Consider the following 23,567-nt stretch of genomic DNA (forward strand, 5'->3'; position numbering starts at 1 on the left):
CATTTATTTATTTTTTATTCCAAATAGAACCTTATAGTCCGATGCTTTCATTATTGTCTTTCTACAAAGGCAGAATAGCCCTACCTCAGCAAGAGACGAAGCTATATGTAATCTGTCAAACCAGTTATTCTGCACATCATGTAAAATAATGTTGTTTGGCATTTCGGCTATTGAATTAATGCCCTGTGTAACACGAAACATTTGAATCAACCCAAGGATATCGTTCTTTTTTTCTTTTAACGTAGGGCATTTTAGATGGGGTGCACAGATTCTCCAAATAGTTTGTGGGAGGAGCATTGGAGAGAGAGTCTCAAAACGTTTCCCTGAATTTACGGTAGCCGAGTTTATATTGTCACGTTGTCCATTATCCCTTTATGTTCTCTTACCTGCATTTTCCCGAATGTTTAGAAGGGGACATTGTTAAAGACTGAAGAGAGAAAAGCCGCAGCACCACTCAGTAGGAAGGTAATTGGACAGTTTGCGCTCAGAAAAGTCCGATGAATGGCTCAAGATTCCCCTATGATTGAGGTATCGATTCCGTCGCTGGAGCGAGAGGTAGACGAGTCGGGGAAATTGAGAAAGGTAAACTGTTGTAGGCTTTAAAAGTATCTGGATATGTGTGGTACAGTAAGGTTCAATACTTATTTTCAGGCGTTCTCTTATGTTTTCCCACAACTTGTCATGTCAAGATTTTTGAAATATATTTTTACTGCTTGGCTAGGCGATATTCCACTGGTCCTGGTTTGCCATTCGTGCCGGCTGCCGCGCCATTCCTTTGCACCAGGCAAGCTAGAAGGGCAACTATTCCATAGATGTGTATATTATATAATTTCTATAATTTGGTGAATCATTGGTGCCCTTGTGTCCTGTATTACACAATTGTGAAAAGCTTCAGTTGTCTGTGGCTGCTTTCTCCCACTTTCCCTTAAAATATAATTTGAAAGCCCTGAGCCTCATTTGAAAAAGAGACACAGAAGTATTGCAGTTTGTATGCCAAGCACCCAATCTTTTTTAGACAGTTGCCACAAACACAGGCTACACCCTGTGGTGGAAATAGTACCCAATCGTCATACTTGAATAAAAGTAAAGATGCTTTAATAGAAAACGAGTCAAGTGAAAGTTGCCCAGTAAAATACTACTTGAGTAGAATTCAAAATGTGTTTCGGTTTAAATATACATAAGTATCAACAATAAATCCTATTAATCATTTCATATTCCTTGTTAAGTAGACAAGAGAGCATGATTTAGTTTTTTAATTACGGATTGCCAGGGGCCAGTCGGGGACTCTCTGTCCTGGGTCATGTTCATTTGGCACTAAATATAAGGAAATGGACTCAAACGGGGAGGGTCTACCTGGATTTGTCCAAAAGAAATGCTCATTTTTGTTTCCTGTTGTAAAACGTTTTGAAACGTTTTTGCTGCATGCCCTTATTAACATGTCCCTGAATACTGGATTCTGAACAGCATGTCCTGAAGAATACACACACCTGTTTTGAACCCCACATTTTTTGAATGTATTTTTATTTATTTTTTTGAGGGGGGCTTGCCTGTTTTGCATGTTATTTTGGCATTAATGCGTGTCACATAGGCCCTAACAGTTTGGGCACCGCTTGTCGCTGTTATAGTGCAATTAATGTATTGTTTAGTGTTATGTAGTGTCTTTGCTGGCATGCATCTAAAAAAAAAAAAATGGTTTGCCCCACCAAGATTTACATGCTAAAATCGCCACTGCCAGGGGCACATGCCAACACAATTTACAAATAATTTGTTTAGTGAGTCCGCCAGATCACATGCTGATGGAACTGGCTCTGCGCGTGAGTCATTGTGTGCATGTTGATTTTGTCTATGCCCTCCAGACGCGTTCATGACCCGCAGGTTAAAATACCAAAACCAACTATATTAATTCATGTCAAAACTAGAGGTCGACCGATTAATCAGCATGGCCCATTTTTAATTGAGTTTGATTTCAAGTTTTCATAACAATCGGTAATCGGTCTTTTTGGACAACGATTATGGCTGATTACATTGCAATCCATGAGGAAACTGCATGGCAGGCTGACCACCTGTTACGCGAGTGCAGCGTCAAAAGGACCTTGTGGCTACAAGGAGCCTAGGTAAGTTGCTAGCTAGCATTAAACTTAACTTATAAAAAACAATCAATCTTCACATAATCACTAGTTAACTACACATGGTTGATGATATTACTAGGTTAACTAGCTTGTCCTGCGTTGCATATAATCAATGCGGTGTCTGTTAATTTATCATCGTATCACAGCCTACTTCGCCAAACGGGTGATGATTTAGCAAAAGCACATTCGCGAAAAAAGCGCAATCTTTGCACAAATGTACCTAACCATAAACTTCAATGCCTTTCTTAAAATCAATACACAGAAGTATGTATTTTTTTTACCTGCAGTTCAGTTTAAAAAAATTCATGTTAGCAGGCAATATTAACTAGGGAAATTGTGTCACTTCTCTTGCATTCAGTGCAAGCAGAGTCAAGGTATATGCAACAGTTTGGGCCGCCTGGCTCGTTGTGAACTAATTTGCCAGAAATTTACATAATTATGACATTGAAGGTTGTGCAATGTAACAGCAGTATGTAGACTTAGGGTTGTCACCCGTTCGATGAAATAAAGGTTCCGTATTTCACTGAAAGAATAAACGTTTTGTTTTCTAAATTATAGTTTCTAGATTTGACCATATTAATGACCAAAGGCTCATATTTCTGTGTTTATTATAATCAAGTCTATGATTTGATAGAGCGGTCTGACTGAGCAGTGGCAGGCAGCAGCAGGCTCGTAAGCATTCATTCAAACAGCACTTTCCTGCGTTTGCCAGCAGCTCTTAGCAATGCTTGATTCACAGCTATGTTTATGACTTCAAGCCTATCAAATCTCGAGATTAGGCTGGCAATACTAAAGTGCCTGTAAGAACATTCAATAGCCAAAGGTATATGAAATAAATGGTATAGAGAGAGTAGACGTGTCATAACTACAACCTAAAACTTCTTAGCTGGGAATATTGAACCACCAGCTTTCATATGTTCTCATGTTCTGAGCAAGGAACTTAAACGTTAGCTTTTTTACATGGCACATATTGCACTTTTACTTCTCCAACACTGTTTTTGCATTATTTAAACCAAATTGAACAGGTTTCATTATTTATTTGAGACTAAATAGATTTTATTTATGTATTATATTAAGTTAAAATAAATGTTCATTCAGTATTGTTGTAATTGTTGTTATTACATATATATGTATAGGCTATTTTTTGGTCCTCCAACAATCGGTATCGGTGTTGAAAAATCATATTCGGTCGACCTCTAGTCAAAACACACACAGAACATTCATGGACATTTAGCTAGCTTGCTAATTTGACTTGGGAGAAAAATATTGGGTTGTTACTTTACCTAAAATGCATATGGTCCTTTTTTTTGCTGGAACTTTATAGAATTTTAACCCATTTTGAGTCTCACAAAATCGTGGGTTCTCTACTCAGACAATTAATCCACAGATAATAAGGGAAACCTAGTTCGTTTTCAGTTTTCCTTGATTAATCTCTCCTCATTTGTTCTTCTGTGGATTGTATATGGCGGTTGGCAAACAACTTTTAAGGTGCATAACCGCCACCAACGACTGGAGTGTGGACCTTGTTCATCTTTCAATCACCCGGTTGGGTTAGTATGCTCCTAAAAACCAATGAGTAGATGAGAGAGGCGGGAATTGCAGCGCGTCAAGCGTCTGGCTACACTGACACCCACGAGCAGTTTGGATGAAACGATTGACTAACGTATGTGTAAATGTATTTTATAACGCTCGCGGGCGAGGTTTGCTCAGCATGACAGAGGAAGTAGTGATGACCACGTGTTCTATTGATAAGTGTGTGAATTTGACAATGTTTGTCATGCTAAGCATTCGAAATGTAACGGGTACTTTTGGGTGTCAGGAAAAATGTATGGGAGTAAAAACGACATTTTTCTTTAGGAATGTGGTGCAGTAAAAAAATATAAATTGTCAAGTACAGATACTTAAATGGTACTTCAAAGTATTTGTACTTAGTTACTTTACACCACTGACTACACCTAGCTACTGGAATGACAGTTGCCAGAAGAAAGTTGGTGTTGACAGCACTTTTTGCACCTACCTAGCACTGGGGACTTGAGTGCACTTTTTGTCTGCATTTACACAGGCAGCCCAATTCTGATCGCTTTGGATAAAAGAATCCGCTAAATGGCTTATATAGGATACATATAACATGACTGAATATATTGCCTCAAAGTTCATGGACTTGGGCAATAAGTTTTTTGTTTTTGACAGTGAACCCCCAAACAATGTCTATAGTCATTTACCACCGGTTTTGGTTGAGAGCTGTTGGCTTGAGAGCTGTCTACTTGTTGGGTTGCATCTACACAGGCAGCCCAATTCTAGTCTTTTTTTTCCTGAAAAATATCTGATGTGAAAAGATCTAATTTCATGGTAAAAGCAAGCAAAAGGAAACCCTTTGCCCAAGTCTCTGAACTTTGAGCCAGTAAATTCAGTCACTTTATATGTTGCCAATATACACAAAGAGTACAAAACATTATGAACACCTGCTCTTTCCATGAAATAGATGGATGAGGTGAAAGCTATGATCCCACTTGTTAAATCCAAATTAGATGTCACTTGTTAAATCCACTTCAATCAGTGTAGCTGAAGGGGAGGAGACGGGTTAAAGAAGGATTTTTAAGCCTTCAGACATGGATTGTGTGTGCCATTCAGAGGGTGAATGGGCAAGACCAAGTATTGAAGTGCCTTTGAACGGGTTCTGGCAGTAGGTTCCAGGCGCACCGGTTTGTGTCAAGAACTGCAATGCTCAACATTTTCCCGTGTGTATCAAGAATGGTCCACCACCCAAGTGACATCCAGCCAACTTGACACAACTGTGGGAAGCATTGGAGTCAACATGGGCCAACATCCCTGTGGAAAGCTTTCGGCACCTTGTAGAGTCCATTCCCCAACGAATTGAGGCTGTTCTGAGGGCAAAAGAGGGGGTTCGACTCAATATTAGGAAGGTGTTTTTAATGTTTTGTCCACTCATTGTATGCCATTTAGCAGATACTTTTATCCAAAGCAGTAATTGTATACTTTTCCTTATTGGTGGCCACGGCTGGAATCAAAACCATGACCCAGTTGAAAAATGGGTTCACGTTACAAATCCCACAGCAGCTGTAGTCTTAACAGGATGACTAAATTGCCTGCCTCCATGATCAACAAAAGTAAGACTGAAGTCGTTTTTGACTGACGCATAATTCTGCTTCGAGTCACTCATGAGCTTTTGGTGTGTGTGCGTGTGTTCATACTATTGTGCCAACCTGAACAGCACTTTCTGTGTAGGCTTGGATATGTTCTTTTCACATTGTCTACTCCTTTCCAGCATGAGACTAAAACTGCTTGGGAAGCTAAAAGTGAGCTGAGCTGACCCTTAGCTTGTCTGATAATATAGCTGGTGCCAGTCTTCTTTTAAACAAGCAGAGGGGCATAGTCAATTATCCATTTCTTGAAATAGAGTGGGGTTCAAGAAGTAGTCCAATCATATCCCTTTCACGCCAACATGCCGACCCAAACTATTCTGTGCTGGCTTGTATATTTTGTATGCACATACAGTACATTGCCCTTTCAAACAGGGTTCAAGCTAGTATGGTGCATGCGCATCCAGGCCAGTTCAGCAAACCTTGGATGAGCTCGGCTGAGTAGTGTGAAAATGGGTCTTGCTTGTCTGTTAACTGTCTGATTTGGGGTGCTGCGTGTTCCACTCTGAGCCTTCTGCTGTGTTATGTAAGGAGGGGGCGTCGGGCCCCTCTGCCAGGGGTTTGCAGGTGGAAATATCTAGCCCTATCTGCACACCCGCAACAATGAAAGCTCTGTGACGGAAGGGTGACCGATGGCGAGAAAGCGAGGATGGCCGGAGTTCTGTCTGTAAACCCGGCTGTATGGCTTCAAGAACAAAGAGACCCGATATTGGAAAATTGTCTTTCCCATGAACTGATGACAATCTCTGTATTCTTATACATCCCCATGGACTGAGTGAATGTCCCATCAGCTCATCTGTAGACATATATAAACAGCTCATCTGTAGGCATGGGGAACATAGTGACATTTTGTTACCTTAAATTAACGAGTTAAAGCATCAAAAGTGGATGAGCTGTTTTTTTTAACCTTGTTTACCAGTCTCGAGTGAGCAGACAGACTCTTTTCTTTGACTGGAAGTACCTTTTTGGGCAGATGTAACTCCATTTTTTATAATTAAATGATGTGCTTCTTGTCCTGAACAGTAATTTGGTAAACGAATGAAGCACAAGGTGTGCATGAGTAGGCCGGGGGAGTTATTCCATATGAAATAGGCGCTGAAGTTGAGACTGACTTCTGCAGGTTAGTGAAGCAGGCTGAACAATGAGCAGAAGCAGGTACTTGTTGTTCATTGTGTTACTTGACTTTGTGGAACTGACTAAACCAGTGAGTTCCGCCATAGGGGGAAGAACAGCAACTTAAGGAAAGGGAAAGTTGTGTGTCATTGAGAGGAATTGGTTACTTTTAAAGCTCATGAAAAGTCAGTCGCATATCTTTGTCACTAAATAACTATTCATCATAGTTCAGGTGGTGATGGTCAAAAGTCTGTATCTTCAGGGAAATAATCTTGTATTATGTAAACAGTAATCTTGTAACATCTCAAATGTATGCAATGGGCACTGATTGCAGAGTTTGATAACTCTATAGAACAATTTAAAAATAACTTTTACCAATATGATAATTAGTCATGGGTTGATGATTATTCTGCTCATGAGGATCCATGTTAGATCCCGTGGCTGCCTGGATAATGGCCACAGCCCTCCTGCTCTGAGAGCTCATTCATCCATGGATTGAGGGTCATCTGTTTGGGACCATCATTGGTATGTGATGACATGGCTCCAGCCCCATCGGTCCACTGGGTCGCGAGTCGCCTGGGCAACCCAGGAATATGGAGGCCATGTGCCTTCTTTGAACAGCTAGCCTGGTACCAGATTGGTCTGTGCTGTCTTGCCAGAGTTGGTACTTGGCAAGACAGCACAGACACATCTGGGACCAGGCTACACAGCTACAAACAGTCCAAATTACTGTTTGCTGAGAGAGGAGGTAAGTACTGTACTAGGCTGACCGCTCGAGTCACTGCTGATTTAGGGTCGGCACTCTTTCGAAGTAACAGAGAGTGCTGAGCCAGTTGCGAATAATTAAGGACCAAATGTATTTTTAGGTCAAGAATAAATACCTAAAAGGTAAACTCTTTAATGTCTTTATTGTGTTGGATGGTTGTAGACTAGTTCATAGATTAAAATATAGCTATAAATTAGTTATAGGGTGGCAAAATCGTCCTTGTAGCAATCACTCTGGATCAACCCATGAGAGATGAGTTTAGGTGAAAAGGGGGGGCATGGGCCTTTAATTATAGCCTGAATGTAGCCAGTCAGCTATATTTAACGTGAGGGCCTGACAAAAAAGTGTGGATCAACTGCATGACTCGGGTAATCCCCATGTCAGGATCACTCTCTGTCCTGGGTCATGTTCATTTGGCAGTAAATATAAGGAAATAGACTCAAACGGAGAGGGTCTACCTGGATTTGTCCAAAATAAATGCTCATTTTTGTTTCCTGTTGTGAAACGTTTTCTGCTGCATGCCCTTATGAACATGACCCGGAATACTGGATTCTAAACAGCATGTCCTGAAGCTCCAACTTTAAGTCAACAACTTCAAAGGAATATTTAGATAATAGCTTGCTGGAAATGTAGGCTAGAATTTTTGTCATTCATTGTTCACCACACCTTGTCATGTTTAGACAGAGTCCCTTCTATTCATATTTTTGAAAGTCTATCCGCTCTCTTTATGTCAGTAGCTATTTATGTATTATTGTTAACTTGGTTTCAGACCAATTTGGAGAAGATATCCCTGTTTTCTTCGTTTTAGAAAGCTGGGGAAGACCAAAAGATGGCCACTTTTGTAGTTGTCATTAACCTCAGTTCTGGGTGACGGGTGTATTCTCATGTGTATTTGTCCAGATGAATATCAGCTAGCGTTGCCATTATCCAAATAAGCCTGCTAATTAACTACCATGGCACACTGGAGCTTCACTGGAAAAGGAAGCATTTCATTGCTGCCCCTGTTTGATTTGTTGTAATGTACAAGCAAGCAGCCTACAATAATTTGTGTACTATCAGTACTATTTTACAAGGATGAAAAAATGTGGACAGTGCACTTGGGTTATAAAAACAATACTGATCCCGCAACTCCTGTCCTTGGGCTGCATTCTGCCAGTTATCTATCCTCCAAATTACTGATTGCTAAGGATGTGCAGGTGCAGTGTAGCCTACGCATCATCCCATTCAGGAAGTTATAGAATGTCTTTAAGAAAGAACATTTCCACAGGTTGTCCTTTTACCTAGGGTTATGGTCATTCTAGGGGATCTGTTTTGCCTTTCTTGTGAGCAGTAGTACATGTACGACTGAGTTGATTTTGACCACTTGAAGCTGTAACTTTTTTTGTAGACCCGACCAAATGCACATAGAAATTTGAGAGAGAGACTCGTTTTTAATGAGAATCAAAGATCTAAGAAGCGGTAGATATGTTCTATGTGCGAATTTTCTATGCATTCTGTTAAGTTTCGTTTTTGCCCCTTATACTTTCAATTTTGTACACCAGCTTCAAAATGCTGAAAATACTATATTTTTGGTATTTCAAAATATATTTCACAGCGGTTTAGATGATACAATGATTCTATACTGGTATTACTGGTATAAGAAATATGGTGGGAGCTCCCACAAGCCTATACCCGCACCAATCCAATGCTTTTACATTTGTGTGAACGGGTCCACACTGAAAGAGAAAGGAGATATTGGGACGCATGCTTGTTGTCCAATTCCTCAAGCAAAAGCTGCAAAGTTTGCTAGGATTCGTTTTATCGCCACCAGTGGGCACTGTTGAGTTTAGAATGCTGAGCTCTGTAAACAGGCCTCTCCCTTCCCCTGCTGGATATCTGACTGCATTACACTGGACACTAAACTCAGGCATGATTGGAGAACATCAAGCCCCATCTAGTTTGTGTATAACTACTTTTTACAGAGGCAAACTCTTATGTGAATGGAAAGACTTACCTTTTGTACATAAATGTTTCTGTCCGATGACAAGCAAACATAATTCTATTGATATTCCTTTCCAGAAAACCAGAGTAATAGCGCAAAGCTCCGCTCTGCTCTTTTCTTTTCTAGCTCTTCAGAGTTGAGATATTGTTCAATGGAAGGAAACACTTTGTGCTCAGAAGACACAGTGAATTCCAGACCCTGCACAGAAAGGTAAAACAATCGCTGACTCTCTGCCTCCCCTTACTTGACACCAGAATTATACAGTATCTGAATGATCTTAACCACTTTTTGTATACTGTACTCTACTCTGTTGCATGCACGATGGACATTAAGCCATTACAGGCCCATCCCCGTAATGTCATTTACAGTTTCCTCCTGCCTCCATAGCTGAAGAAGATTCTGCATCCCCCAGACTTTCCCAGCAAGAGGAGCACTCATCTGAGAACCAAGCCTCTTGAGCAGAGGAGGCAGCAGCTGGAGGACTACATTCAGGTAGAATATATGTATTTACACTAACACTTTACTTGACACCCAACGTCATAACAGCTGACATAACGTGTCATAATATGGTCATAACACTGTCATGGCCAATATGTCACGACATGTTTAAATATATTGTGTTGTTTTATGGCTGGTTATGACACCTATATAAGATTGTCAAAACCCACATTTATTCCAATGTGTTTTTTCCCAGCCAAGAAGTTTCCTTTTGTTTTGAAAGTTTGTTTCTTAAGTCGTTTGTTGTAATGAATTCTTTTTACAGTCATGTTTTTTTTTCATCATATTTTAAATAACTTGCAGAAAATACACTTTGACACTCGTGAAGCATTGACCATCCTGTGTCACTTTACTTGGACTAAGAAAATACTTTATGACCCCGTCGAGAAGCATTATGACCGTCAAAATCATTTAAGCCAGATAGGCCTATCACATACATGCCCTTGTCAGTCATCAGTCAAAAAGACGGTGTCTTGTCCTGCTCCTGAAATTTGTGCTCAATTACAATGATGTTTTAATATGGTCAATTTCAGAACATTTTATAGAACATAAATATATTGTTAACAAATAGGCTCAGGTGTAATGGAATGTTTTGCCTTGTGTGGTGGGTTGAGACTCTTATGTAAGTGTCATAACCAGCCATAAAATAATGCAATATATGTCACAACAGGTCTAAATAGATGTTATGACAAGTTATTTCAGCTGTAATGACATGTTATGACGCTGGGTGTCAAGTAAAGTGTTACCGTATTTACTTTATTCAGTTAGGACTACATATATTAATTGCATACCATGTTCAGTTACCACATTCAGGTGTTATATTTACGTATGAAATGTAATGAATTAATATATTGTACGTGCCATATTAGGACTTTGAAACTATATTTAGGTATGAATTGACATACAATATTTACGTATGACTGAGGGACTATGTTCCGTATGGGCATTACCTGATGCTTACAGTAGCCCCACTGGATTGCAGTCTGGGATAGTTTAAATTTTCAATAACAGTTACTAATCCAATTTTAGACTGTGTGATCAAAACCATTTTCTTTGTATTTTCTACTGGCCTCTCTCTCTAGGATATAATTTACCAGTATGAAGAAGTCCCTCAGGTGCTGCTGGACTTCCTGCATGTGAAACATTTCCACTCTGGGAACAAAATAAGCAGCCTTGAGTATGTACCTGCCTGCCTCTGTCCCCTCACCTCAACCAGCTACTCACATCAGGTTCACTTCAATAAAGTTATCAGACAGAAAAAAAGTATATTGAATATGACGTGTGGCTAGGAATGGAGAATCCGATGTCAGTCAAGAGTTTATGATATCTGAGGTAGACAGGTGCCTTCAAAATATTTACACCCCTTGACTTTTTTTGTCACTGATCTATACACTATACCCCATGTCAAAATGGAATTATGTTTTTAGAAATGTTTACAAATGAACTAAAAATGATATATAAAAAAAGAAGTATTCAACCCTTTTGTTATGGCAAGCCTAAATAAGTCAGAAGTTGCATGGACTCTGTGTGCAATAATAGAGTTTAACATGATTTTTGAATGACTACCTCATCTCTGTACCCCACACTTACAATTAACTGTAAGGTGTCTCAGTCGAGCAGTGAATTTCAAACACAGATTCAACCACAAAGACCAGGGAGGTTTTCCAATGGTTCGTAAAGGAGGACACCTATTGAATATCCCTTTGAGCATGGTGAAGTTATTAATTACACTTTGGATGGTATATCAAAGATACAGGCGACCTTCCTAACTCTGAGGAAAGAAACCGCTCAGAGATTTCCCCATGTGGCCAATGGTGACTTTTTAAAACAGTTACAGAGTTTAATGACTGTAATACTAACCCAATTGAAAGAGTGAAAAGAAGCCTGTATAGAATAAAAATATTCCAAAACATGCATCCTTTTTGCAATATGGCACTAATGTAATACTGCAAAAAATGTGGCAAAGAAATGAACTTTTTGTCTAGGGGGAAATCCAACACATGACCGAGTTCCACTCTTCATATTTTCAAGCGTGGTGGTGTCTGCATCATATCATAGCTTATCAACATCAAGGACTAGGGAGTTTTTTGGGGGATAAAAATAAATGGTATAAAGCTAAGCATAGGCAAAATCCTAGAGAAACTTGTTTGTCTGCTTTCCATCAGACACTGGGAGACAAATTCACCTTTCAGCAGGACAATTACTTAAAACACATGGCCAAATATACACTGGAGTTGCTTACTAAGACGATGTTGAATGTTCATGAGTGGCCTAGATACCATTTTTACTTAAATCTGCTTAAATCTAGGGCAAGACTTGAACATGGCTGTGTAGCAAGGATCAACAACCAACTTGACGGAGCTTGAAGAATTTTGAAAAGAATATTGTACAATCCAGGTGTGCAAAGCACTTTGAGACTTACCCAGAAAGATTCACAGCTGTAATCGCTGCCAAAGGTGATTCTAACTTGTATCGCCTCATAGGGTTGAATACTTACCTAATCAAGATATATTAGCATTTTATTTCCAAAATAATAAAAACATTTTTAGTTTGTCTTTCACTTTGACAGAGTATTTTGTGTATGTAGTTGACAAAAAAATGACAATTAAATCTATTTTAATCACACTAAATAACACAACAAAATGTGGAATACTTCAAGGGGTGTGAATACTATCTAAAGGCACCGTATGATTACCTTTTACACTGCAGTGTTTTGCAATTGAAAATGTAGAGAACCTCTATTGAATTCAGTCATGTTATATGTAGCCAATATACACAAATTGTACAAAACATTAAGAACACCTGCTCTTTACATGAGACTGACCAGTTCAAAGCTATGATCCCTTATTGATGTCATGTGTTAAATCCACTTCAATCAGTGTAGATGAAGGGGAGGAGACCGGTTACAGAAGGATTTTTTTTAAGCCTTGAGACAATTGAGGAAGGTGTTCCTGATGTTTGGTATACTCTGTGTATATTGTTTAACATGGGCAAATAATAGGCTGTAATAAAAACGCTGGTTTCCTCATCTTTTCAGATCATTTGATGATAGTGACCCTCAGGGATATGGGTGAGCTTCCCTTTTATCTTGTGAACAGCCATGTGTATTCTGTCTGTGTGCCATACAGTACATGTCCCCCTGTACTTAAAACATGTACTTTGGTTTCTGAACCGATCCTCGGGTTTATGCCCGGGCTCGGGACCCTCTGAAGTTCCACTATGATCTATTCTAACACCAGCACACCTGATTCATCTTGCCATCTTGAGGGTTTGGGCATGCAGAGGGCAAATGAAAATGCCATACAAAAAGATGCAAATTAAATGTATGCGTAAGAAAAGTGTAATCTCAATTTAGAATGCTGAAATCTGCAAAAGTTATTCTCCATATTGCAATGCACACATCCATGTTGTAGCAACATACATTTGACTCATTCAGCTCTTCGACTCACCCAGTGGTCTCTTGTCCCTCAGCTGTCAGCTGCAGCATCAGCGTGTGGTGGGATTCTGTCGTGACCCCTATCTCCTGGAGTCCCCCTCAGGTACGGCAGGCCTCCGCATTGTCATATGGTTGTTGGAGATCCTTAGACCACCCAGATAATTAAATGGGGGGGGGGGGGGGCTTACACTTAAGTGTCTAAAACTAGGTAGAGAGTAAGTAGAAATGATAATGGACCTATAGTGTATATTTAGACCTGCCCACCCTTGGCTTAGAGCCTATCTCCTCCTTTTGAGATCTCCACACTCTCTACCGTCAGTGCAAGTAACATCCAGCTCACTGTTAATGTTTCCGTAGGATGGTCTCCTTTTAAAGAGCTTGCTGAAAGCTTTCTCCGCTAAATGGCCTGTGCTTTAGTATTTTTGTTTACGTTTTAGTTACTGGTCGTGTTCCAGATCAAAGACAGTATATGGACAAAAGTATGTGGACACCTGCTGCTCGTCGAACATCTCATTCCAAAATCATGGGTATTAATATGGAGTTGGTCTCCCCCCTTTGCTGCTATGACAGCCTCCACTCTTCTGGGAAGGCATCCACTTGATGTTGGAACATTGCTGCTGGGACTTACATCCATTCAGCCACGAGCATTAGGGAGGTTGGTCACTGATGTTGAGCGATTAGGCCTGGCTCGTAGCAGGCATTCCAATTCACCCCAAAGGTGTTCAATGCGGTTGAGGTCAGGGCTCTGTACAGGCCAGTCAAGTTCTATCACACGAGTCTCAACAAACCAGTTCTGTTTGGACCTCGCTTTGTGCACAGGGGCATTGTCATGCTGAAACAGGAAAGAGCCTTCCCCAAACTGCTGCCACAAAGTTGGAAGCACAGAATCGTCTAGAATGTCATGTGCTGTAGCGTTAAGCTTTACCTTCACTGTAACTAAGGAGCCCGAACCATGAAAAACAGCCCCAGACCATTATTCCTCCTCCACCAAACTTTACATTTTTTTATCATTTTACATTTTAGTCATTTAGCAGACGCTCTTATCCAGAGCGACTTACAGTAGTGAATGCATACATTTCATACATTTTCTTTCTCCATACTGGACCCCCGTGGGAATCGAACCCACAACCCTGGCATTGCAAACACCATGCTCTACCAACTGAGCCACACGGGAGGCCTTTACAGTTGGCACTATGCATTCGGGCAGGTAGCGTTCACCTGCCATCCACCAAACCCAGATTCGTTACTTGGACTACCAGATAGTGAACCGTGATTCATCGCTCCAGAGTTTAATGGCGGCAAGCTTTACACCACTCCATCTGACGCTTGGCATTGCGCATGATGATCTTAGGCTTGTGTGCGGCTGCTCGGCCATTGAAACCCATTTTATGAAGCTCCTGACGAACAGCTATTATGCTGACGTTGCTTTCAGAGGCAGTTTGGAACTCAGTGAGTGTTGCAACCGAGGACAGATGATTTTTACGCGCTTTGGTACTCGGCGGTCCCGTTCTATGAGCTTGTGTGGCCTACCACTTTGCGGGTGAGCCGTTGTTGCTCCTAGACGTTTCCATTTTGCAAAAACAGCACTTACAGTTGACCGGGGCAGCTCTAGCAGGGCAGAAATTTGACAAACTGACTTGGACTTATGACGGTGCCACATTTAAAGTCACTGAGCTCTTCAGTACGGTTGATTCTACTACCAATGTTTGTCTATGGAGATTGCATGGCTGTGTGTATTTGATTTTTATACACCTGTTGGCAACGGGTGTGGCTGAAATAGCCAAATCCACTCATTTGAAGGGGTGTCCATGTGTACATTGGAGTTGCCTGCCTGGTATCAGCTATCCACATATGGCAAACTTATGGCGTGCAACCAATCTAGTCGGCCTAGAACGCAACCATGGTATTGAACTTTTAATCTTTTCCAACAGATCTGCCGGACATTGTCATGGATGGGGTCCTGCAGGGCTTGTACCCCCGAGACATCCGTGTCAGCTTCACAGCCTGCACAAAACCCAGCCTCCCAGAGAGACCCAGTCTGGCTCCAGCCCGTACCGTCAAAGCTCCAGTGATTCCCTCTATATAGTGGCAGCCAATGCAGAAGTCCTGACACTAGGATCTGTGAATTTTAAGTGACCTTGATAGTAATTTGGATGTATGTCCAGTGTCTGAGTCAGCAATCAATGGAGGCCCATTTGCTTGTATACTACCATACAATAGAAAATGTTTAGGTTACCCTGGGTGCTTGACTAAAGTCACATAGGCCAATTGAAGATGTTCTTGAAAAAGCAATGTCATAAGGTGGGGTGGTAACTGCAATTTGGTTTGTAAGCAGAGTTGATGAGTACATTAACTGCCTTAGCTCACCTGCCAGATCGATTTGATGCCTCACTAATAGGGTGACAGGTAGCCTAGCGGTTAGCTTGTCAGGCCAGTAAATGAAAGGTTGCTGGCTCGAATCCCCGAGCTGAGTGAAATGTTGTGCCCTTGAGGAAGGCACTAAACCCTAGTTTTCCCCAGGGGAGCTGTACTACTATGGCTGACCCTGTAAAACATGTCACTGCACCTATCCAGTGTGGCAATAGTCTGCCTGGATTGACAGTTTCACAATCACTGGCATGTCATATGTAAATGTTTAAGTGTTAAGCTTTATGTGATATGCCCCAATCAAGTGGTCAGTTTGGATGGCCCATGTTCATATAAAAATGTTCATTGTTCTACTTGCAATCTTACAAGAAACTTAGCGCCATTTTTTTTATCAAGTTAGGTTGTCACATGCACAAGAACTGCTTTTCTCGCAAGCTCTAATCAGTAACAATGGAATACAAAAAAAAAGGTTCAACGTAAGGTTGTGACCACACTAATAATATTACTAAAACATTGACAATAATTGAACACTAGGAACCATCTTAACAAAACCTGGATCCTTTATTGAAGATGTATTCTTTACAAAATGAGCAGGTATCAGCTGCACGACAACCATACTGGAATGCCTGTTTGGAAATGGACCCAGTGTGCCTTTGCTTTGATCTGGCACTTAAATTCAATGGGTAGCTTCTGCTACCAGGACAACCCGCACAGGAGCCCCCACTACAGGACCAGTGGTAAACAAAACAGAAAATTCAATGGTCTACCTACACCCCACAGTCCTGTTCCCCCATTTAATAAAGTTGACTTGTTTTTACTCCTTGGCAATCGCGAAGGGTTTCTCCACTTCAATCTTGCCACAGTCGTGGATGGACACGTCTTTGAGGGGCTTGTCCCGGCCGTCTGTCTTTGTGCCCTCGATCTTCTTCACCACATCCTGTAGGGAAGCAATACCGCGAGTGAGGGGTATGCAAACAGATTCAGCTGCAGGTGTGTATTTGTTCTGTGTTGGGGTGGGGTGTGGAGTACTCACCGTGCCTTCCAAAATTTTGCCGAAGACCACGTGCTTGCCATCCAACCAAGGTGTCTGAATGGTGGTGATAAAGAACTGGGAGCCGTTGGTGTCTTTGCCAGCGTTGGCCATGCTCAGCCAGTAAGGTCCGTAGTGCTTCAGCTTGAAGTTCTCATCAGGGAAGCGGTCTCCGTAGATGCTCTTGCCTTCAGGGAAACAATGACATTGACGATAATCAACATTTGCATTGATGCCCATATCATTGTTGGTAGTTAGAGCGATATCCAAGTGTGAATTCCCCTCACCGCCAGTGCCATCTCCTCTGGTGAAGTCACCACCCTGGATCATGAAATCCTTGATAACTCTGTGGAACTTGCTGCTTTTGTAGCCAAATCCTTTCTGTGGAGACAAGAAGCAAGGCATTAGTCAGTACCTCAATGGTTCTACCATAACATATCCATTTGCTAAATCGATTCCCTGGGTATAAAAAGACTTACCTCTCCAGTTGCTAGTGTAATGAAGTTCTCAACTGTCTTGGGTACCGTTTTCCCAAACAAACCAATGACAATTCGTCCAACATCCTCATCTCCAATTCTGATGTCGAAATAAACCTGTTAAGGTACCGCATGAGTAAATGGGTTAGCAGGAATTCTCAAAGGCAACTTGTCCTCATCCTGGAATATCATCCCTTGAGCACTACAGATAGGCCATCATGGAACTCAAGTGACATGTGAGAAATGTCATGATGCATATACATTTCCCCCCCCCCCCCCCCCCAGAGGACCACTGATGGTGCGCACCATTTACAGTGGTGTGTATTCATGGATGCTAGGCTTCCCCGGAATAAAAAAAAATACATCTTCCGTCCCGCGTTTCATAATGTTCCTTCAGTTCTCAAGAGACTGAATGTAGCTCACCGGGAAAAGCATTGAGCAAGTTAAACAGCGCCCCTCTATCTCTACGTGTAGGCCATCTGATGCTGTCTGGTCCAAACGACTATAACATTGTTGCCGCCCATAGCATTGCATGGAATGCAAGGGAAGCCAGCGAGCATTTAGCCTCCCATTATTAAAAAAAGAAAGTATTAAGTTAATGTTGAGCTAAACTGAGCTAGCTCAACTGTGAGTGGTCCTGATGTAACAGTGTAGGTTCCGTCCCTCTCGTCGCCCCAACCCGGGCTCGAACCGGGGGCCCTTGCACACAACAACTAACACCCCACGAAGCATCGTTACCCATCGCGCCACAAAAGCCGCGGCCCTTGCAACGCAAGGGGAAACCCTACTTCAAGTCTCAGAGCGTGTGACGTCACTGATTGAAACGCTATTAGCGCGCACCACCACTAACCAACTAGCCATTTCACTCACATCGGTTACACTGACATACCAGGAAGCCAGCGTGGGTTTTGACCATACGTCATTGACAGCAACAACTTGAATTGTTGCATCTCGTTGTGTGGTTGTCCTCCGGTGGCTAGCTAGCTAATGTAGGCCCTTTCCTAAATCCCTACTATGGCAAATTTTAGACTTGTGGTTTTACTTTATTCTCCGTACCGGTGTCGAAAATCTCCCGACAGAATTCCCCCCTTCTAATTGCCATAATTTTGTGGCTCGAGTCATACTTCCTATAGAACAAACGTCAGGATAGGCAACCGAAATTAATAATGAATGCATGTTAAACAGGCGTAAAATGTTGGCAAGCAATAAATATTTCGGAACTACTACGGCTGAATTATCCTTACTTTCAAAAATACTAGTCGAATAAGATATGGGAGAGATGAAGAATTTTGGCTATAAGTTTTATGTATAGACTAATATAATCAGTAGCGGATTTAGGTACGGGCGACAAGGAGGCATCTTGGCGGGGGCGGTGCGGGCGCCATACAAACGAGAACCGCCACATCCACTTGAAACAAATAGCCAAACCGAAAACTGAGTGAAGAGCAGAAATCTCAACTAGCAAGCAAGTCGCAGCAATTAAGAGGGGGGGATTTTCGGCACAACACCGACCAATGATTAAGAATGGCGATTTGTTCTAAACAATTAATTCATACATTGTTGTGCCCCTGGCCTGAGAGGATGGAGGTTCAATATGTAGAAGGCAGTGTTAACTAGCTAACGTTACCCATGAATGAAAGTTATGCTAGAGCAAGCATTTTAGCCAGGTAGCCTTAGGACAACAAACAGCGTGTACTGTAGGACAGTGAGATCGTTTCTTCTACAACTACAAGTAGGGTGAGTCAACACGAGCGCACACATTCGAACCATGGACAGACATAGCGTACTGTAACGACTCAGGGTCGTTAAAATAAATTGGACTAAATTGTGTTTGGTGTATTTTAATAGTCACTGAATTAGACTCAGCAGAGGTGATTTGATGATGTTGAAATTGTACAGGCAGTTCGTTTCTTTGCGACGCTAAATCAATTGGTGTTTAGTGGTCCGAAAAATACGGAAACATTAACTTCCTTGACCATGCTGTAGGTGATGTAGCGGTCTTACATGCGATTTGTGGACTAAACCAGGCAGTTTGCCATCCGGTTTTGTGATAAAACAAAAAGGTGGTTGAATTTATTCTGCCTCTTGTCCTTTAGGCCTATGTGTCACGGTCGCAAAACATTAATTTTCTAGAGCAAACCCTATTATCACCCAGGTTTTAAAATGGCTTTCCCATTGATTCTACCCACGCATCGCTACTGCTTAGTGGCTTTACACCTAAAAACTGTTTTTGGTATTTCATTTAAAAGGTATAGGAGTTACTCCGCTCAGGCATACTTGGAAGTAAGGCTTGTTTGAAAGGTTGTGATTTGCAACAACCGGTTTCTTAGTTCTCATTTAACCATTAGTTGCAGTAGGTTGTCCGGAAATTTGATTATGGAAGTAACACGCGAACTGCATTGCCTATAACCTGTCAAACAACCCAATGCTTGCACAAACGCAAAAATGACTTCCAATTACGTGTGCACGTTTTCCTTTAGACTCGTGAATGGGCTCCCGAGTGGCGCAGCGGTCTAAGGCACTGTACCAGTGTTAAGAGGCGTCACTACAGACCATGGGTCGACGACGGGTTGTAGCACAACCGGCCGTGAGTCCCATAGGGCGGTGCACAATTGGCCCAGCGTCGTCATGGTTAGGGTTTGGCCGGTGTAGGCCGTCATTGTAAATAATTTCTTAACTGACTTACCAAGTTAAATAAAAACAGTTGCTGACGACGTTGGGCGCAGAGTCACGTAGCCCCAAGCCAAATAAGTGGACGTGGCCTAGTTAACTACAGCAGCTAAAAAAATCTAGCTAGCTACGGCCTGCATGTCGTGCAAGCATCGAGGCCGTGCATTAACTAGTAACCAACGGCTGCATCGCATTTCGCCGAGTTCGTTTCATTGTATCACGTCTTGTGACATTGTAGTTCGCAATGTTTTTAGACCTGAAAAGCCAGACAGCACAAGACGGCTTCTTACTGCAAACGTTAGGTGTGCACAAAAAAAAAACCTCCCGTCTTTGGATTTGCTAGATACCTTACCTTGGCCGTGACTTTTGGGCCCTTCTGTTTCTCGTCAGCGTCTGATCCGCTCGGGAAGAGCAGAAATATCACCGACCCAACGATGACCGTGACCGCAACCAAAAACTTCATCCTTCTCTCGCAGATTCGAACCATGAACAAGGAAAGTGTAGCCGTGGCGGCCCTAATGTACGTATATGTGCCGGGGGAAAAGTGGGTATATCCGGGGTGGAGACAGCTGCCTAACGCAGGCCTTTACCCTCCGCCCATGATATCCAATTGGAGGAGATGCAGTTTTAATCTAGCCAAAATAAAACGTTTCACTATGATTGGTTTAGTCTGCACATAATGCAATGTATAACCCAATCCTGGATGGATACGCGTAATGCGCACATAAAGACACATCCGTGAAGGAATTCGATTATCTGGCCCGGGTTGGTCCCTACCCCATTGAAGTTTACATTTAAAATGGTTAAAGAGCGACTGCCCCTAAAAAACAGCGATGTGGCATTGATATGAGTCAGAAACATTTATTATAGTGTCAAACTTGACTACAAAGTGTAAAAATAATAATTTTGTTCATGAAGTCAGTCTTGTCTAAAACCGAGTTCAGAACCTCGGGGCATCACACCGAGTAAATGAAGGTTGGGTTTCGATTAGAATTATGTCAATAAATCATGCCCCCTTTTGTCAAACTCCACGTGTAAATTGCCCCTCCCACTTCGTTTCCCTTCACGGAATGGAGCTCAGTTGTTTCTTCGTCCTAAACCAAAGCGATCATGGCCGTTTGAGACTGAAAAGCCCTATACGGATTGACCATGCAAAGCATGCTTCCAGCTAGGTTGAAGGTGGGTATATTTTGAACCTAGTCTTCCCACAGGATGCACACCCAACAACTATGGTTTGCATGCCCTGCAGAAGGACTCCATCATGCAGGTTGTATTTCGTTGGTCCCCAGTGGATGTCAGTATACCGGTAGTTAGACCATAGACTGCTGGTTATGTACGGTCAGTATATTTTTAATAACCATTATCACTATCATAGCTGACACAGCTAGCTAATGTCAGCCTACCTCAATACAACTTGGATTTGGCTTGGAGAAAAATAACGTTTCAAAAGAAGGCAAATACTTGGAAGGAAAACATTTTGTCATGATTGTGATGTCGCCATATTTATTGACTTCAGATGCAGATTTGAAGGGACCGCTGTATTTTAGCTAGCTAGCATTGTTAGCTATTTTTGACAAACTTTTATAGTAACAGTAATGAGTTGCAACCGATCTAAAGTAAATTTGACATAATTATGACAAAGTTGTTTGCTACTAATTATTTGCCTACTTTAGCAATGTCATATTGCCATGCCACTCGAAATTAGTGTAATTTAGGCGAAACAGTCACATTAGCCTCTGAGGTGCTACCCATGTCATCTAGGGCACAAATACATATTGGATGCAGTAATGGCGATACTAGCTAACTCATGTCTGACTACAACAGTGTACCAACTAGCAGTAACAAACTCAAACAGTCAATCTACATCTGTAAAACATAGAAGAAGCTTTCAAACGAGATTACGTTATTTCTCGAGCTGTGTTTATAATTTAGGTAGGATGACAATCGTTGACCCTGTTTTTCTGTTAGACAAAGTGCACAGTTGGGTGCCAGACTGATCCCGTGGTCATGAACGGATGCTGGAACCTACCAGAAGGAGCAAAGGTGGGTATCATAACATGTCCAGCAATGTGATTGCAATGGTATAGAGACCTCCAAAAATAATTGAATTCACTGTTCACTTGCTTTTTTCACAGCTTGTCAGGCAAGACCTCAGAATAAGTGTGTTTCACAACAAGTACTCTTGTGACACCTCATCCGTTGTTGCCAGTCTCCCTCAACTCTGATGAAAAGGACACGCCATCATGAGGCCTCTGACCGTGACCCGAGTTACTGCCCTGACGACACAGATGGCTTCATCGACAGGTAATGTTTGTGAAAAGTATTATTATTTTTTTTATAAATACGTGGCTTGATAAAATAGGCTAATTCCCCAGTCAAGTAGAGTCATTTTGGTTGTGAAGTGCATTAGCAAAAAGCTTTGTCCTTTAGAACAAAATGCAATTTATCACTTGGCTGTCTATTATATCACCCTGTCACAGGCACTTCCAGTCAACACCACCTAATAAGATTGGCTGCTGCAGTTGTTTGAGAGATGTCCTGTTTGCAGCTGAACATGCAGCATAGAGAAGACAAGAAAGGGGTCCCTCATCAGCATCATGCAGACATGCCCTCACAGTGAGCATTCCTATGAATGGAACAGTCAGCCACATGTTGTGGCTGATAAGTATCCAACCAGCAACCTTCACCTGTCAGCGGCAACAGCTTTCACGGGATCATCATTTGTACAAATACAAACACTTCATTATTTTGATACATTTGATAACCCAATTGTGAAACAATTTATGTAAACTGACAGTTGTAGCTTATTTTCTACTTCTTAGTTGCTTATAATGTCCAGGGCATAACCTAGCCTGGTTGAACCAGCCTGATCCCTGTGTTCACCATTCTATTTCATTTGAAATGTTATATCTGAAGTGAAAAAGAAAAGGTGAATGGAGCCATCAGGATATTTCCACCATGCTAATCATAACCACCATTGATAATGTAATCAGTACTGTGTGTGACCGACCAGTATCTTTGAGGGGCCAGGAGCTGATCTACGCTACTATGTCCATCAATGGGGCTCTGGCAAAGACCTCACCTCCAGCCTCACATCTTGCCTGCTCATCAACAGTCTTTGATGGAGAGAACAGAATTAGGTTTAGGCTGACCTGTTCAAACTTCAACATAGGTGAGATCTGACACACATCCCCCTCTTCAAAGGGGGAGACACTCTAGACCCAAACTGCTACAGACCTATATCTATTCTACCCTGCCTTTCTAAGGTCTTTTAAAGCCAAGTTAACAAACAGATTACCGACCATTTCGAATCTCACCGTACCTTCTCCGCTATGCAATCTGGTTTCAGAGCTGGTCATGTGTGCACCTCAGCCACGCTCAAGGTCCTAAACGATATCATAACCGCCATCAATAAGAGACATTACTGTGCAGCCGTATTCGTCAACCTGGCTAAGGCTTTCGACTCTGTCAATCACAACATTCTTATTGGCAGACTCAACAGCCTTAGTTTCTCAAATAATTGCCTCGCTTGGTTCACCAACTACTTCTCCGATAGAGTTCAGTATGTCAAATCGGAGGGCCTGTTGTCCGGACCTCTGGCAGTCTATGGGGGTGCCACAGGGTTCAATTCTCGGGCTGACTCTCTTCTCTGTATACATCAATGATGTCGCTCTCGCTGCTGGTGATTCTTTGATCCACCTCTACGCAGACGACACCATTCTGTATACCTCTGGCCCTTCGTTGGACACTGTGTTAACTAACCTCCAGATGAGCTTCAATGCCATACAACTCTCCCTCCGTGGCCTCCAACTGCTCTTAAATGCAAGTAAAACTAAATGCATGCTCTTCAACCGATCGCTGCCCGCACCTGCCCGCCCGTCCAGCATCACTACTCTGGACGGCTCTGACTTAGAATATGTGGACAACTACAAATACCTAG

General features: G+C 42.0%; 2 protein-coding genes and 1 long non-coding RNA gene across 4 annotated transcripts; 2 read left to right on the forward strand and 1 right to left on the reverse strand.

Moving 5' to 3' along the window:
- The first annotated feature begins 243 nt into the window (after positions 1–243).
- Positions 244–15,816, forward strand: snx22 (sorting nexin 22). Its single transcript, XM_014124008.1, has 7 exons — positions 244–582; positions 9,277–9,360; positions 9,538–9,642; positions 10,731–10,825; positions 12,686–12,718; positions 13,120–13,187; positions 15,016–15,816. The coding sequence occupies exons 1-7, from the start codon at positions 502–504 to the stop codon at positions 15,168–15,170; spliced, it is 621 nt and encodes a 206-aa protein (XP_013979483.1). The 5' UTR covers positions 244–501; the 3' UTR covers positions 15,171–15,816.
- A 179-nt stretch (positions 15,817–15,995) lies between these two features.
- ppib (peptidylprolyl isomerase B (cyclophilin B)) lies at positions 15,996–20,173 on the reverse strand. The gene is given in 5 exon segments (NM_001140870.2): positions 15,996–16,388; positions 16,485–16,669; positions 16,769–16,862; positions 16,961–17,074; positions 19,980–20,173. Coding segments are annotated over 5 exon segments (651 nt in total). The 5' UTR covers positions 20,115–20,173; the 3' UTR covers positions 15,996–16,265.
- A 209-nt stretch (positions 20,174–20,382) lies between these two features.
- On the forward strand, positions 20,383–23,029 carry LOC106560772 (uncharacterized). 2 transcript variants are annotated; one of them, XR_001318668.2, is made up of 4 exons: positions 20,383–20,806; positions 21,596–21,670; positions 21,763–21,931; positions 22,108–23,029. It is a non-coding gene; the product is annotated as an uncharacterized lncRNA (long non-coding RNA). The 2 variants fall into 2 exon arrangements; XR_001318667.2 differs by lacking the exon at positions 20,383–20,806 and having other exon boundaries at positions 20,820–21,670; positions 22,108–23,028.
- Positions 23,030–23,567: the final 538 nt, after the last annotated feature.

The sequence above is a fragment of the Salmo salar genome, chromosome ssa10 (assembly GCF_905237065.1).
Source record: "Salmo salar chromosome ssa10, Ssal_v3.1, whole genome shotgun sequence".
NCBI lineage: Eukaryota > Metazoa > Chordata > Actinopteri > Salmoniformes > Salmonidae > Salmo > Salmo salar.

Excerpts from the sequence above, each read along its gene's own strand:
- snx22 (XM_014124008.1), top strand. The coding sequence starts at position 502 with ATGGCTCAAGATTCCCCTATGATTGAGGTATCGATTCCGTCGCTGGAG. Across the intron at positions 583-9,276 it reads AGTCGGGGAAATTGAGAAAG|CTCTTCAGAGTTGAGATATT; the intron begins GTAAACTGTTGT and ends TTTCTTTTCTAG. Across the intron at positions 13,188-15,015 it reads TCTCCTGGAGTCCCCCTCAG|ATCTGCCGGACATTGTCATG; the intron begins GTACGGCAGGCC and ends CTTTTCCAACAG.